The 15,821-nt window shown below is 34.3% G+C and overlaps 1 protein-coding gene across 30 annotated transcripts in view; it reads left to right on the top strand.

Annotated features, from left to right (window-relative positions):
- CSNK1G3 (casein kinase 1 gamma 3) overlaps nt 1-15,821 on the top strand; it is a 109,272-nt gene that overhangs the window by 44,886 nt on the left and 48,565 nt on the right. For all 30 annotated transcript variants that reach the window (XM_072728696.1, XM_072728699.1, XM_072728700.1 and 27 more), the window contains exon 4: nt 2,692-2,761. In XM_072728696.1, the coding sequence (XP_072584797.1) occupies nt 2,692-2,761 (70 nt within the window). The remainder of the gene's footprint in view (nt 1-2,691; nt 2,762-15,821) is intronic.

Below are 15,821 nucleotides of genomic sequence, written 5' to 3'. Positions count from 1 at the left end.
TGCGTTGGGCCAAAGGCAGGTGCTAAACTGCCGAGCCACCCAGGCATCCCATCATGTAGTCTTATATATATACACACATGTACTTACAACTCTTTTTAGTTTATCTTTGTGCCATGTCACTATCCCCTTAGTTATTTTTTCTTTTTTTTTCTTGGACAGTCTCCCTCTGCTCTGATTTGCCCCTTTTTTATAAGGCACAGTGATCAACACTACATAAATAATAGTGTTTTTTTTTTTTTTTTAATGGCAATTTCTTTTGATCTATGTCTGGTATTTTGAAGTTTATAGAATCACCTTTGCCTTGAATTCATCCAGAACTATATTGGTGAGATAGAAGACATTTCATATAAACTATTGGCACATATTTTGGTACTTAGTTTATTAAATATTTATGTATATAAAATTTATAAAATTTCCTTATATATTTTATTGTTTGTATATATTGTGTTTGTTTTTAATGTATAACATAATTTTGTTCAGAACCTGCCTTAAAAGTTATCAGTTGAAAATGCTATATGTCTCTCTACCTTCAGTGCCATCTGATTTCTGTATTTTGGTACAAGTAGGAGCATTTTGATAACAGTCGTGTTCAGAGAGCATATTTCAGTGACTACTTTCCATTCTGCTATCTCTTAGAAAGAGTTTCACATTTATTTAATCTTATCCTAGTTCAGATTGATAGTTTGTTTCTGGGTAATTTGTTAATCTGACCTTAGCTTGTACCCTCATATGTTGTTGTTTGCACTTACCTAATAACCTGCTGTTCATGAATAATGAAAATGTCAGCCTGTTAGATTTTTGTTATATGGTGGTGTAATAAAATTTTATTGCTAGTAAAGTACTGGAATCAAGCTGAACTGACTCACCTAAATTAGATCTGAGTTTCTGTTTTTATCTGGGAGTTTTAGTGAGTGAATAAGTTATGTATTTAATTTCACTGGTGGTTGTATAAGGGGCTTCTTTCATTACATTTTATGGTTATGTACTTCTGTATAGTTAAGTGAAGAATTTATAGATATTATAGCCACTCACTATGTGGAAGGAACTGTTTTAAGTTGTATAAATGTATATATGTATCAAATAAAATAATCATATGCATATATGTATAATGAGAAGTATAAAGTGTTATCCCTCTAATAGAAGAGGACGCTGAGAAGTACAAAAAAGTTAAGTAATTTGCCAAAGCCGCTCAGCTAGTATGTAGTGGATTTAGGATTCAAACTTACAACAGTGTAGTTTTAGTGTCTGTGCTTTTAACTGTTTTACTCTCCTGCCTCTCAAGAGCTGAGCTCATTGTTTTCTCTTAAAATAATACTTATGACTATAATTGTTCCCCTGGGATTTTACACATTCTTTTTCTGAAGTCTTTTTCATGGGTTATAGTTTTCATTAGGATATGCCTTGGCCATAGATTTGTTTTTAGTTCTTTTGTTTGGGATCTGTATTCCTCCTGAGTTTGTGGTTTGCTGTCTTTCATCAGTTCTTGAAGATTCATAGCAGTTACTTCTTCACTTGTTGCTCCTGGTCACTTCTCTCCCTGTTGTCCTCCTGAGACTCTTATGAAATGTCTGTTAGACTTTCTCATTGTGTTGTCTAGGTCTCTCATTTTTTCCCCTGTATTTTCTGTTTTTCTTTCTTCATAATGCATTCCATATAATTTCTGTAGAGGCATTGTACATTTTCTAGTTCTGTAGACATTTTCCCATGCATCTTCCAAAGTCTTTCTTCTGTTGTGTTACTTTGCTGGCAGACTGAGTTTGCAAATTCAGTTATTGAAGTCATAGAAAATTTTTTGAAGTTCTGTTGGTTTTGTTTAAATATTGTTATTTTGTTTTACTTTCCTACTGGATCTTGTACAGATTTCCTGTTACTTTATTATATAGTTTCCTGTTTTCTGCAGATATTTTCACACATTTATTATTTATTTCTTCTATCTAGAGTCTTTCTTGCTTTTATGTTGTTTCTCTGAGTGTATAAATCTCACAAACATGTTGAATGAAAAAAAGCTAGACACACACATATAAAACATACTGTATAATGTCAGTTATATGAAATCCAACAACAGATGAAACTCATCCAAAGGTGATAGCAGACTGCTTCTGAGGGAAGGATGATGGAAATGTTCTAAAGGTTTTTTGAGGTGGTGGTTGTGGGAATATATGTAGTTAACTAAACTCATGGACCTAATGCTCACAAACTGTGTGTTTTATTGTAAGCTATACCCTAGTTAAAAAAATTAAAAAATCTCTTGTTGCTCCTGTCAAAATTTTCATACTTTCATCTTTGTTCTTTCTCACTTGTCTATGCCTTCTTTTAATCTAGAACCTTTACATGAGAAGTACACAGTTCAGAGATGAATTCTTGGAAAGAGGAGAAAGAGTAAGGGCTATCATTTCCCTAGCCATGAATGTTCAGAGTATAATTTTCTTCAGGGTCAAAAAGTCAGACATATAGAGTTCTTTACTGCTTCATCTAATAGCCACTTAACCTTATGTACATTTATGGCATCAATTGATTTTAATTGAATGTAAAGTTGATTTTTATGTGGATCTAACAACCTTAGAGAAAGATGCCTAGTAGAATATTAAATTATATTAGTTGACATTAAGATTTAGAACATTTGGAATTGAGGCTTAGTGATGTTTTAATAATTTAAATGTTTTTTGTTATTTTTGTTTATTTTTTAATTAGGAGCCCATGAAATCCAGAGCACCACAGCTACATTTGGAATACAGATTCTACAAGCAGTTAGGATCTGGAGGTAAAGTCTTGTATTAATTTTTAAATTTGCAACAAATTGTTATAATAACTCTTTGGTTTAAAAGAATAGTATTTTAAATTTGGTTAAAATGAATCACTTCTTTAAGGCTATGCTTACAAGACATTTCCTTACTAGAGTCTTAATGTTCTCTTTTTGTTTTAATTATGACTTTTTTTGGAGCTTACTTGGTTGGTGCTAATATGAATAGGGAACATTGTGAAAAAAATTTAACTTGAAAATACAAGATGCATATGACTTCTAAAGTCTTAGCCTTTTTGGTGATATTATAGTTACTGAAATGACTTAGGACAGTGGTAGGCTGAAAAGTGGCCCATAAAAGATACCCATATCATAATCCTTGGAACCTGTAAATTTACCTTTGCAGGAATGATGAAATTAAGGATTTTGTGATGGGTAGATTATTCTGGATTATTGGATAGCACCTCAATACAGTCACAAATGTCCTTGTAAAAGAAAGATATTTTATATACACCAAGAAGAAGGCAAAGTGGTTTTAAAATGCAGATTGCTTATGTAGCCATAACAGTGAATGCTGGCAGTCACAGAAACCTGGAAGAGGTTTCTAGGATTCTTCCTTAGAATCTCCAGATAGAATATGCTCCTACCAATACCTTGATTCAACCTAATGAGAATGATTCCAGGTTTCTGGCTTCCAGATCTGTGACAAAATAAATTGCTGTTTTAGCCACAAGTATGCAGTAATTACATTGTATGAAGTTAATAAAGGTGAATTTTTTTTTTTAGTACAGGTATTTTTATATGAACTATAAAATTAATGAGCAGGGATATTTTTTGCCATTGGAAAAAAAGCTAATAAGAAGATTTCCTATATATGTTGCATTGCCTTTATGTAAATGCCTCTCACAGCTGTACATTTTCTGTTCACTTCTGTTCTGCTGACTGTAATGGCTCTGTATGTGTAGTTCCTTATCAGCTAGGGATATTTTGTTTCCCCGGATTTAATAAAATGGATTTATTTTCTTGTGTCTTTTTGTAAGCACATGTTTTTATTCTAGTTGATATAGCTGAGCACTTCTTAATACGTTATTAATTTTGCACATTCTTTTCTTTCTTTTTTCTTTTTTTTCCTTCTTTTTTTTTCCTAACAGCATACTTTCCAAATGAGTAGTCACTATAGGGACAATAAGTTGACATTTTGTATTAATGTTTTTATCACTGAAGTCTTCTCATAATGCATTTTTAAGTCTGATAGCAGCCCTCTAGGAGTTATCAAAATTATCATTGACAACTGAGATTTAAGGGATAGGGGGATAAAACTAATTATGTATGAAACCATACATATTAGTTAGTACTAGCAAGTGATAGAAAGCCCTAAGAAGCTAAGTGAAAAAAAAAAAAAAAAAAAAAAAAAAGAGTTTATTGGCTCATCTACTGGAAATTCAGGGAAAGGACCTATTTTTAAGACATTATTGTATCCAGGACTTCAAATACTGCCATCAGGAACATTCTTGAATTTGTTTCTGTGCTCTGTCTTTGTGTATGTGTGTAAGTTTCATTTTCTGGTTGGCCCTTTTTATGAGATGGCGGAGGTGGTTACCAGTAGCCTAGCTTAGCAATTACGATGTCATTTTTTTCCCTAAAAATTCTAGCGAAAGTTCTAGGACCGAATCTTACTGTCTTACTTTGGATCTCATGCCTTTCCTTGTTTTAATTGCTGAATTTCATTGCCCAGGTTTAGATCTTTTGCTCATCTCAGGAGCTACTGATGACTCTGGGACTAAGAATGGGGCTACATGGTTGCCTATTGGGAAACTGAGGTGTTAATCAGAGGAAGATTGGATGCTGGGGAAATAAAGACAGTAGATCGATCATTACTTATACAGTAAGGCTATCATTTGGAAAAATACGATCGAACACTTTAATTAGAGAAGAATGAATAAGTCAATTTAGAGTTTAGGGAGTCATTGAATTGAGTACCAAATGTACACTTACTTTTATTATTATATCTTTGCCTTCTTTAACTTTAAAAATTATGTCAGGGTAGTAAAAATGAGGCCTACGTCTTGACCACTTGAATGCCATAGGGCTACAGTATTCCACAGTGACAGAGTCCACCATATAGAGGACAATCAGTATATATTAGGACGCTTCTCTGTGCTCCATGGCATAGCATTTACATAGATTGAAATATGAATGGTATTGCATGAAGCTGACGAAAGTGTGAATATTTTTGAGTATTTTATGTGAATCGTGAATTTAGGTTACTACAGAATTTTTATATCAATCATGAATTTTAAAAACATTTTTTAATGCCCATGTGAGCTTTGTAGAGAAAACAAGAGTTTAGTTGTTTGGGGAGGGACTGATGATTTTTTAAAATAGTTGGATTTGGGGGGTGCTGGCTGTCTCAGTCAGTAGAGGATGTGACTCTTGATCTCACAGTCCCGAGTTCAAGCCCCACAGTGGGCATGGAGCCTAATAAACAAAAAGTTTGATTTTGGAATTGATACTTGAAGGGGTTATATTTTCAGACTGGTCTTAATCATAAATGAGTCATCCAAGGTAATTTTACTTATAACTCTCTTAAAATATTTTAAGTTTTATTTAAGTAGCAGTGTGATTGTTAGTATTCTCTTTAAAAATAAGTATAATTAATTAATACTGAGACTCAGTGAACTCCTAAAACTTGACCACAAGAATACAGACAGGGTGTTTCAAAAGTGGGCAAAAGGCTTGAGTAGACATTTCTCCAACTATGTAGAGATGGCCAATAAGCACCTGAAAAAATGCTCAATATCCGCAATCATTAGAGAAATATAAATGAAAACTGTAAAGATATACTACTTCATATCCATAGAATGGCTGTTATCAAACCAATAACCAGTAAACAAATGTTAGTATGAATGTGGAAAAATCAAAGTCTTCATGCATTGCTGGTGGGAATGTAAAATGGTACAGCTGCAGATGTTATGGAAAACAGTATGACTGTTCCTCAAAGAAAATTAAACATAGAATTACCATTTGATCCAGCAATTCTATTTCTTGTTTATCTGTACAAAAGATTGCATGCTAATGGATATCATACCCCTGCATTCATAGCAGCATGATTTGCAGTAGCCAAAAGATGGAAACAACCTAAGTGTCCATCAACAGATGAATGGATAAACAAAGTGTGATCTATACCTATGATGAAATGTTATTCAGTCTTTAAAAAGAAGGGAAATTTGGACATATGCTACAATATAGATGAGCCTTGAGGACATTATGCTAACTAAAATAAGCCTGTCACAGACAAATACTCTGTGATCTCTTATTTGAGGTCCCTAGAGTAGTCAGATTCATAGAGACAGAATGGTGGTTGCCAGGGGGCTGTAAGGGGATAGGGAAATAGGAAAATATTATTTCATAGGTATGGAGTTTCAGGATGAAGTGATGGAAGGAAGAGTTCTGGACATGGATAGTGGTGATGGTTGTACAACGGTGTATTTCCCTCATGCCACTGAGCTAAACACTTAAAAATGGCTAAAATAACAGATTTTATGTCATGTGTGCCTGACCACAGTCAAAGCAAAAATTAAAAGATGGATTTATTTAGGATTATTTATTGGGCTATCTGTGAAAAAAAATCTATAATTTCTGTATTTTTAACCTCCTGTAAGTCCATATGTCTCTGTTTCTCTGAAATAGAATATTTCCTGAGAATATCTCTGTTTTCTTTTGTATTTGTTTCCTGAATCCATTCTATACAGACACTGAAACTATTCTATATAACATTACTGCAGTGTGTACATGAGGGGCTGCCTCTCTCTCACTACTTAGCTTTCCCCAGGATTAGAGTATTGTTTCATACCATTACTGCTTTCTGTAATAGATTGCAAAAAATGTAATGTATCGAATAGTCTTGTTTTGTCACATCCAGTCAGCATTTATTGAGTCAAAGGAAGATCTAGATTTGGGAATCATCAGCATATAGGTGGTTTCTAAAACTAAGGGAATGACTGAGATCCCACAGGGGAGAGTATAGAGCATGACATAAGAAGAGGAACCAGAGACAAAACCACACTGACCACTGCACTGGGTACAAATGACTTTTTCAGTCATAAAAATCACAATAGCAGTAGTTTACACAGGGAAGGGATGTTTTGTGAGAAAAAATGAACAAGCAGTTCTCAGGTAGACAATTGTAGGGTTCATATAGCTGCTCACAAGTAAGGAATTGTGCTCCTGTTTTTAGTATGTGGCTTTCATCATATGGTCCTGAATTTCTTGAAACGGAAGGAAGAAAACAGATGAAATTGCTGTCCAAATACTTCCAGTTCTCTATCCCTTGCCTCCATTCTTAAAATCTAGTTATACATGCATGACCTTAGTGGGATCAGAAATTCTGTGTACCTAGAATTGCATTCCCTCTCTTCTTTTTACTTTTCCAGTGATTTTGCTCTCTTCCCAAAGACCTGTTTGCTCTTCTGGATTATTTTGTGCTATTAGTGGCACACCCATTCAAGATGAAAAGGGTAATTGCCTCGGATTTTGGCCAATTGGGATGATCACAAAGTTCTGTCATATCATTTAGCATAAAATCCAAATTTCTCTTTCTACTAATCCACTTTTTGGTTACACTCAATTTACTGTTCCTTGAATAGATCATATTATTTTCCTCTGTATTCTCCTATGTGGAATGTCTTTCTTTCTCAATGAATTCCTTCTTTCTTTGGGCCCTAGCTAAATGTCACCTCTTTTGCAGTACATTTCCTGACATTGTTTTGTTTCTCTCCTGAAATATATAATTATTTTTTTTATATTTTATTTATTTATTCATGAGGGGCAGAGAGAGAGATACAGAGAGAGAGAGAGACAGAGACAGAGAGAGAGAGACAGAGAGAGAGAGGGAGAGGCAGAGACATAGGCAGAGGGACAAGCAGGCTCCACGTAGGGAGCCCAATGTGGGACTCCATCCTGGGTCTCCAGGATCACATCCCGGGCTGAAGGCGTGGTGCTAAACGATTGAGCCACCGGGGCTGCCCCAGAATTTCTTTATTAGCTGATAATCTTCCTGACAGAAAGCAAAATAACTTTTCTTTGTCATAAATTATTACTTACGAGAGGAAGTAGAATAGTCTTTTTCTGTTATAAATTACTGTTGTCAGCGATCTGTAACTAGATCTGTAACTATAGAAGTAGTGTTAAACACACTGTTTGAGACCATGCATATGTAAATCATTGTTTCTAAGTGAGTGCCTTGGCTTTTTGATGTGCCTTGAACTATGTAGTTCTAAACAATAATTTGATAATAGCAGCAGTGGCTCTTTCTAAAATTATACTTCTCCATAGTATTGCCTTCTGAGAGTTGTTAAAAGAGCTCTTCTTCCTGCCTTGTACTGACCCCTCTGCCTTCTTGGCTTGTGCCTTGTTAAAAAAATCACGATTTAGGTATTTCCTCTGTGTTTTGCTCTGGTTTACAGACACCTCCATTTTCACTTCCTTTTCAAGATAATTTAGGGCTGTTTGCTAGTTAAATGTGTGTTGGTGATTCCATAATGTATGGAAATCTGATCATACCGTTTACTTTTAAGAAAGGTTGTAATCCAAAACTTTTAAAGCTGGATATCTACATTTATTAATATCTAAAGTTCCTTTAATTGAGAAGCCTGATTAAAAGTTTTCTATATTGAAGAAATGAGAAATTCTGTTCTTTCTGTGTATAAATGTCTGAGAGAACTAAAAGAAAATGCTGTAAAAACCATGGAAGTGAAGTGAATAAACTAATTAGGATATATCCCATTGCAGTTTGGTATTAACAAACATAATAAAGAATCCTGTATTGGGTGAGCCAGTGACTAGTGTAGACTTAATGTAAGCTCAGATCAACAGCAGTTGATGTAGCAGCTTCTGAGAGTTCCCTTTTCTGTCATAGCTTAATTGCTTTGAGAAGACATCGTAAATATGCGTAATATTTCTCATTCCTTACAGAGGCCTCTCTTTATGGGAATTTCTTTCAGTTGTGCATTGCTCAACTTTTAGGAATTTATATGTGACTACCCGTGTATGTTGCTACTTTTGATAGAAGCAGTACAAAGGTTTTGTGTTAGTCATAGTTGATGGAGAATGTATACACTTAAAGAAAGCTATGCATTATCAACATAATAAGGAAAGGTTAACTAATAGTGCTTTTAGTTTGGTTTATATGGTACAGGTATTAGAGTAGTTCTATGTGGTGTGGTAATTATAGTATTTTTAGTGAGAAATTAATCACATAAGAATCTTAAATTAAAAAAAAAATACCTTTGACTAGGGTAGGACTAAATGGTGACGGATTTAATTTTCTAAAATGCAGCATAATTTTTAAGTTTCCCTATGTAATATTAAAAAGATTGAAAGTATAAAACCATTAAATACTGTTGATGGTTTCATATTTCATTTTTATTTTTGATTTAAATATTAAGTAACACATTGTGAGAGAAAGATACGTAAACTAGAAGCTTGGGTAAAATGATACAGAGAATTTATTTTTTCCTTCGTTAATTAGGCCCAGAGAATAATAACTGAATAATGAATAATGTAACATAATATGAATATAATTTTATTCAATATTCATGCAATATTCTTTATTCATGTAATATTCAATATAATGGACAATACTTGTTTGTAGGTGTTATTTTTTTTAACATTCTTTGAAATTTAGAATGATCTCAAAATGTGTAAAGAGTATTATCACAGAAAGGACTTTTATTTTCTTTTTACTGTGGGGTGACCTTATTTCATTTGGGGTTCATTGGTAGAATTTTATTTCTAAATGTGGGTGTTATGATATTTAATGGAACCACTGTTGGCCACGTCTGGAACCCACTGCATCTGCTTGTTCACATCAGAGCTTGCTGTTCAGCTAGGTCAGCAATTTTCATACTTCTGGGTCTCAGGATCCTTTTTTACCCTTCAAACTTTTTGAAGATCCCAGAGAACTTTTGTTGTTGTGAGTTATATATATTTACCATATGAGAAATTAAAACAAATATAAAACTGTTCCTACATTAATTCATTTTGAATTAACACTAACATTTTAAAATCACAACTAACCACATTTTCCAAATCAAAATAATCTGAAAAGAGTGCTTTTATTTTACGAATTTGCACATTTCTTTAATGTCTGGCTTACCAGAAAACAGCTGGATTTTCCTTATCTTCTTCTTTCAGTCCACTGACATATCACATGTTGTGTAGCCCCTGGAAAATATGACCGTTTGCTTGTGAGAGAAGGAGAGTGAAAAGGGTAAATGACATCTTAGTGTTGTTGTAAAAACAATTTTGATGTCATTGACCTCCTGAAAGGGTCTCATGGACCACCCATTCCCTTCCCTTGGTTCCCACCCTTCCCATTCCCTTGATGTGTCTCCAGACCACATGTGGAGAACTGCTGAGTTAAGAGTATAAGCTTTTATGTTAAAGGTTAAGAACACCTTAAAGTGAAACTTCCTTGAAAAAGAATATAGCAAATGTGATAATTCTGTATAGTATTTCTAATCAGATTTTAGGATTTCTTAAGCACATCTGTAGATTTCAAATTTCCTAGTCAGAATTTTAAGGCTTTTGTTCTAATCCTTCCCATGTGAATACTACCAGTTATGAAAATGAAAAGAAACGTCATGATATTATTTCTTTTAATGATGCATTTAACTATTGCCCAACTATAAGGAGCTGAAATACTTCAATACCTGGCACAAAATATAGTAAGCAGTCTTAAGAGTATTTGTTACACCTCCTAATGTTGTTCTGTGACTTTAATTAATTAATGTTTTGTCACTTAAATGGAATGCTGAAATATAAAAAGAAGCGTTTGATAAAATTAATGTTAGGAGACAAAGGGTGAGATTGTATTTTCAAATAATATATGAATTTTGTATTTTTGCCCATTCTTGGGAGAAAAAATATACTTGCCTTGAAAGTTAGGGATACTGGAAATTACCAGAACTAATTTTCATAAATTCACAATGGATGGCTCTTTATAGTAGTCTTACAAAGAATCTTAGAACAATTGGAATTGGGTGTAGTATAAGTTTATAGTTGAAAATTCACTAGATACAAGACCAAACATAAAGCTTGATCCAGCCTCTGAGTTATTGCATTCATACAATTCAGTAGCCAAGTACTTTGGTCAAGAGGTATGGGTAGTAATTTAACACCTCATTACTCTTCTTTTTAAGGCTTCTTTCTGCCTTCCTCTTCTCTCTCACCCTCTTTTCCTTCATCTCTCCTCCTTCCATAAATCCTCTTCCTGGTAGTTTTGCCTCCCATGTTCATATTAGCTGTGGTTTTATTTTGTTTTTGCCTGGGGTACTCCCCAGCACTCCTTTGTTAGTTGCAATGTTTCCTAACTCCTAACAATTTAACTTGCTCAGTGTTAGAAAACTGTCCAGACTTGTCCTGGGAAATGAAATTCTAGTTTGACCTTTGCACAGTTTGCTTTACATCCTAGGGTTTTAAAGAAAAATTGTAACTCTTGATTTTGTACATCAGTGAGATGAAATTGGTGTTGAGAGCACCTGGGTGGCTCAGTTGGTTGGGTGGCTGCCTTTGGCTGAGGTCATGATCTCAGAGTCTTGGGATCAAATTCCTGCTCAGTGAGGAGTCTGCTTCTCCCTGTCCCTTTGCCCCTCGTCACTGCTGATGTGCATAGTCTCTCTCTCTCTCTCTCTCTCTCTCTCTCTCTCTCTCCCCCCACCCCCCGCCCCGGCTCTCTCAAATAAATAAATAAAATATTAAAAAAAAAAAAAGAAATTGGTGTTGAAATACATTATTAATACTTACCTAAGAAGTTTGTAAACACATTGATTCATAGTCATTTAGAATTGCTTATCCTTTTTCATTCCCCAAAGATTTAATGCTGAGTCATATATTAAGGTAAAATTATATTGCATGATGAAACTGAAGTATTCTCATTCAAATGCTAGACTTAGTCTAGCATTTGTTAAATTTACCCGATGAAATTTACCTGATATCTGTTAAATTTACCCGATGAAATGTAATGCTTTTTATGAAATTTAGCCATCATGAATAAGGTAGAGATATGTAATTTTGAGATACTTTGAAACCATTAAAAAGAAGTTTTTGAGAAACTTAGGAACTCAAAGGTATGTTATGTAAATAGCTTGATTGAATGTACATGTTAGAGATGCAGTAATTCTCCTCTAGCAACAAGTTGGCTTATATGAAGTAGAGCAGAGCAGATTTCCTTATGCATGCTTTTCCTCATCTGTGAGAAATTGTGTGTGAATAATTATAGTTTTGTGTCACGTTTAATAGAGATAGTTTGATAAGAGATTTGAAGGTTGAGTAAAATGAGAAGTTGGCTGCTTGGATGGCGGAGCTAGAGTAGAAATTTCTGGAATGCAGCTTTAGAAGAGCTCAAATGAGACAGAGTAAATAAATCTGAGCCTTCGAATAGGTCTGTTCCTTGTGTTAGTGAGGTGTGGTGGGAAGGCAAGGGAGGCTACACACATTATAAGGTGACAGAGTCCGAAAGGTATACTTTGCTTTGTTTCTAGGAGCTCCAGAATGAAGCTGATAGTTAATATGAGTAGAAGTACACCTGTATAATTTTCAACATTTGGGAGGATGTTTAAGAAACACTTGCTCAGTAAGTTAATACATGGGATAAATAATGTAGTCTAAATCATTTTCCAATCAAGATTTTCTTTGTGGTTCCAGAAGAATATAAAAAAATGAGCATTTTATTCCTTTTTTAAAAAGATTTTTTATTTATTCATGAGAGACACACAGAGACATTTTATTCCTGATTGTAAAAATAGCATTTTTTCATAACAATTTGGGAAAGTTTAAAAAGTATAAAAATGGAAGTGGAAGTCACCTGTGCTTCCACTAATCTGTTGTTAGCTTTCTGTTTTTTCCTTCTAGTGTCTTTTCGTATGTGTGTTTAATAACTCATTAAAAACATTTTATTTTAAAAGTAATGTATGATTGTTGTAAACAACATAATTAAATGATCACTTCAGAATTATAGGAAGTAAATAACAGAAGTTGTCCTTCACAGTGTATCCCCACAGGTAGTTAAAGGCTGTGTTGTGTTCTACAATATGGGTATGACATAATTGATGAACATAATTTGTTAAATTAGTCTGTAGTTGATGAATGTTTAGGTGGTTCCCATTTAGTTCCTTCCTTCCTTCCCTCCTTCCTTCCTTCCTTTTTTTTTTTTTTTAAACTGTTACCAGCACCACAACTTCAGTATGGTCTTATGCATGTTTTTGGGTTTTTTGAAAAGGTTAGGACAGTTTTCTTCTAAAAATGTTCCAATTCGTATTTCACCAACAAGATTTTAACTCACAGCTTTGTTAGTCTGGGCTAATTAAGTAGCTTTTAGATTATAAATATCTCTTTGGTACTACACTAAAACTTGACCAGTGGTAGTTTCTTAAAGTTGTAGTGTAGAGCTAGAAGCCACATGGAAAAGCATTTTCCTAGTCTCTCTTACATTAAAATCCATTATATTTTAGATCATTTACCTGTTCATGGTTTTATAAAAACATGCATTGGTCACTTGGAAAAAACTGATTTACTGAATGAGATTTTCAATTATTGCCATATTTATTACCTAAAATTAAGTTGTAGTAAATGTTACCACAGTTTTATCGGAAAAGGTATTGTGCTTTTCTGTCTTTAGTATTGGGAAGCTTTCAAAAGTCATCCTGGCAAAAATCTAATTTTTCTGTGAAAGCTTGAATTTTATTATTGGTAACAAATAGGAACAAGTAAATTATTTCACTTTTTCTTAAAGTAACGGACTCTCTTTGTTCATTTTTTAAAATGGCTTTTTTTTCCTGCATTGTTGAATAGAATTCAACAATGTAGAATTCTATACTGTTGAATAGAAGAGGTGAAAGTGGACATCCTTGTCTTGTTTCCAGTCATAAGTGGAAAGCATTAATTCTTTTACCATTAAGTATGATGTTAGCTGTGAGTTTCTCATAGAGGCCCTTTACCAGACTGAGGAAGTTACCCTCTTTCCCAGATTTGCTGAGAGTTGATGTCACATGCTTTTTCAATATCTCTTAAGATGATGTCATGTTTTTTCATATTTATTCTGTTACTCTGGTGAGCTGCATTGGTGGATATTTGAATGTTAACCTAAATTTGCATTCCCTGGTTAAATTATTTTTGATCAAGGTGTCTTGTCCACCCTTTTAACCCATCATGTCTCACCCTGTGCATAAAGATGTAGTGCCTGTCCTGTAAGCATTCATTGAATTAAGACCGTGAGATTACTTAAATGATTTTCTGTTTCTGGAAAGCTTTGAAAACATTTGAATAAATCAGTCATTTAATAAACCAAGATATATTGCTACCTTATTGAGAGGTCATCTCACAACAACTTAAATGAATATTAAGAATACAGATGGTGCCTCTGAAGGAAGTTGAAAAGCTCTTTGACAGTCCTTTCATGGAAGAACCTCAGAACCTGTTTAGTTTTCCATTCCATATATAGTTCTAACAAACTTGATGATCTGCTTTGCTTGCATCTTACAGATCAGAAGCAACAAACTAGGGTAGAAGTGAGTTATTAGAGATTGCTAAATGAAGAGCATGAAAATTAACTTCCAGTGGCAGAGAGGGGAAAAATATGGCCTTGTGGAAATAATTTTAAAAACTCAGTAGCTCAGAAGTATTAATGTCTTAATTGCAGCTCCAGGCTCTTAATAGTATAATAAAAGCAGTGTATAGCACAATAAAAGTAGTATTTCAGAGTTGGAATAAACTTTAGTGAGCTTTCATTTCACTATTTCTGAACTTTTTCCCTGTTTTTACACATATGAGGGGTAGATCTGACACATGCTTGCAAGACTGGCTATGGTAAGAGTGGCTTATGCTAAAACAGTGATGCCCATGGTGAAGGGAAGTGTTTGTGTGTGTGAGTGTGTGGCAGGGTGTGCTGACATACATATATGGAGAAGGTGTATATGAATCTGTTTCGGGGGTGGGTCATGTATGCAGTTTGAATGTGTCCACTCCCCTTACCAATTTATTACCTGTCTTGCCTTCTTCCCCAGATGTTCTGCTGCCTCACTATTCACATTTGAGAAAAACTGGTCTTATTCAAATTGCTAATGTTACAGATAAGCGCAACTACAATGAATTTGAAAAAGAACAGGACAGTTTAAAAAAGGAAAGTTTAAAAAAGAATAGGAAAGTTTTATCTAGAGACTCTTTTCCCTTCTAAAATTACTAAAAACAAACTAACAAGCAAAAAAAAAAAAATCACTTGAAAGTAAAAGTGAGACGTTGAAGATGGAAGGAGTTTACTTTACACAAATAAATGCATTGTTAAGATAAATTGATCACTGATGATATGTTTATTGCAAATCTCTTAGTTCTAAAAATAAATACAGGTGATTTATGTGCATTTAGGCTTCATATTTGGGATTTGTATTATTTTGTATGATAAATTACGTAGTATATAGTAGCATAGTGGAAGAGACTTCTTTATCTCTCAATTTCTGTGGGCCAGGACTCCAGGCATGGCTTAACTGGGTCCTTTGTGGAGAGTATTGCCAGGCTGAAATCTAGGTGTAAGCCTGGACTAGAGTCTGACCTGAGGCTCAGAGTCTTTTTCCAAGCTCACTGATTATTTTCAGAGTTCAATACCTCATGGCTATGGGAACGAGGCCCTCAGTTGCTAGAGCCTGCCCAACATTCCGGGGCACATGGCCTCTTCTACAACATGACAGTTTGCTTTTTAAAAATCAACAAGAGAGTTTCTCTGCTGCTTTGAATATCTTTGACTTTGGACCCTCCTTTTTAAAGGGCTTACCTGACTTGTTCAGGCCCACTGATGAGGCCTTAATTACATCACCTTGTTATATAGCATAACCTAATCACAAGAATGAAATCTGGGGTCTTACCTGCACTCGTGGGAAGGGAATTGTATGATGTGTGTGCAGAGAATGGAAATCTTGGAGGGTAATCCTAGCATTATGCCTACTTCAGACTTACTAAAGAGAACAGTGACTTGTTTGTTTAAAAAAAAAATCGTATCTTTCCTGTGTGGCAAGGAAACATATTCTCTCAC

The sequence above is a fragment of the Vulpes vulpes genome, chromosome 12 (genome assembly GCF_048418805.1).
Source record: "Vulpes vulpes isolate BD-2025 chromosome 12, VulVul3, whole genome shotgun sequence".
Classification (NCBI taxonomy): Eukaryota; Metazoa; Chordata; class Mammalia; order Carnivora; family Canidae; genus Vulpes; species Vulpes vulpes.
The sequence above is the reverse complement of the archived record's forward strand: the minus strand, read 5'-3'. Positions and strand labels throughout refer to the sequence as shown.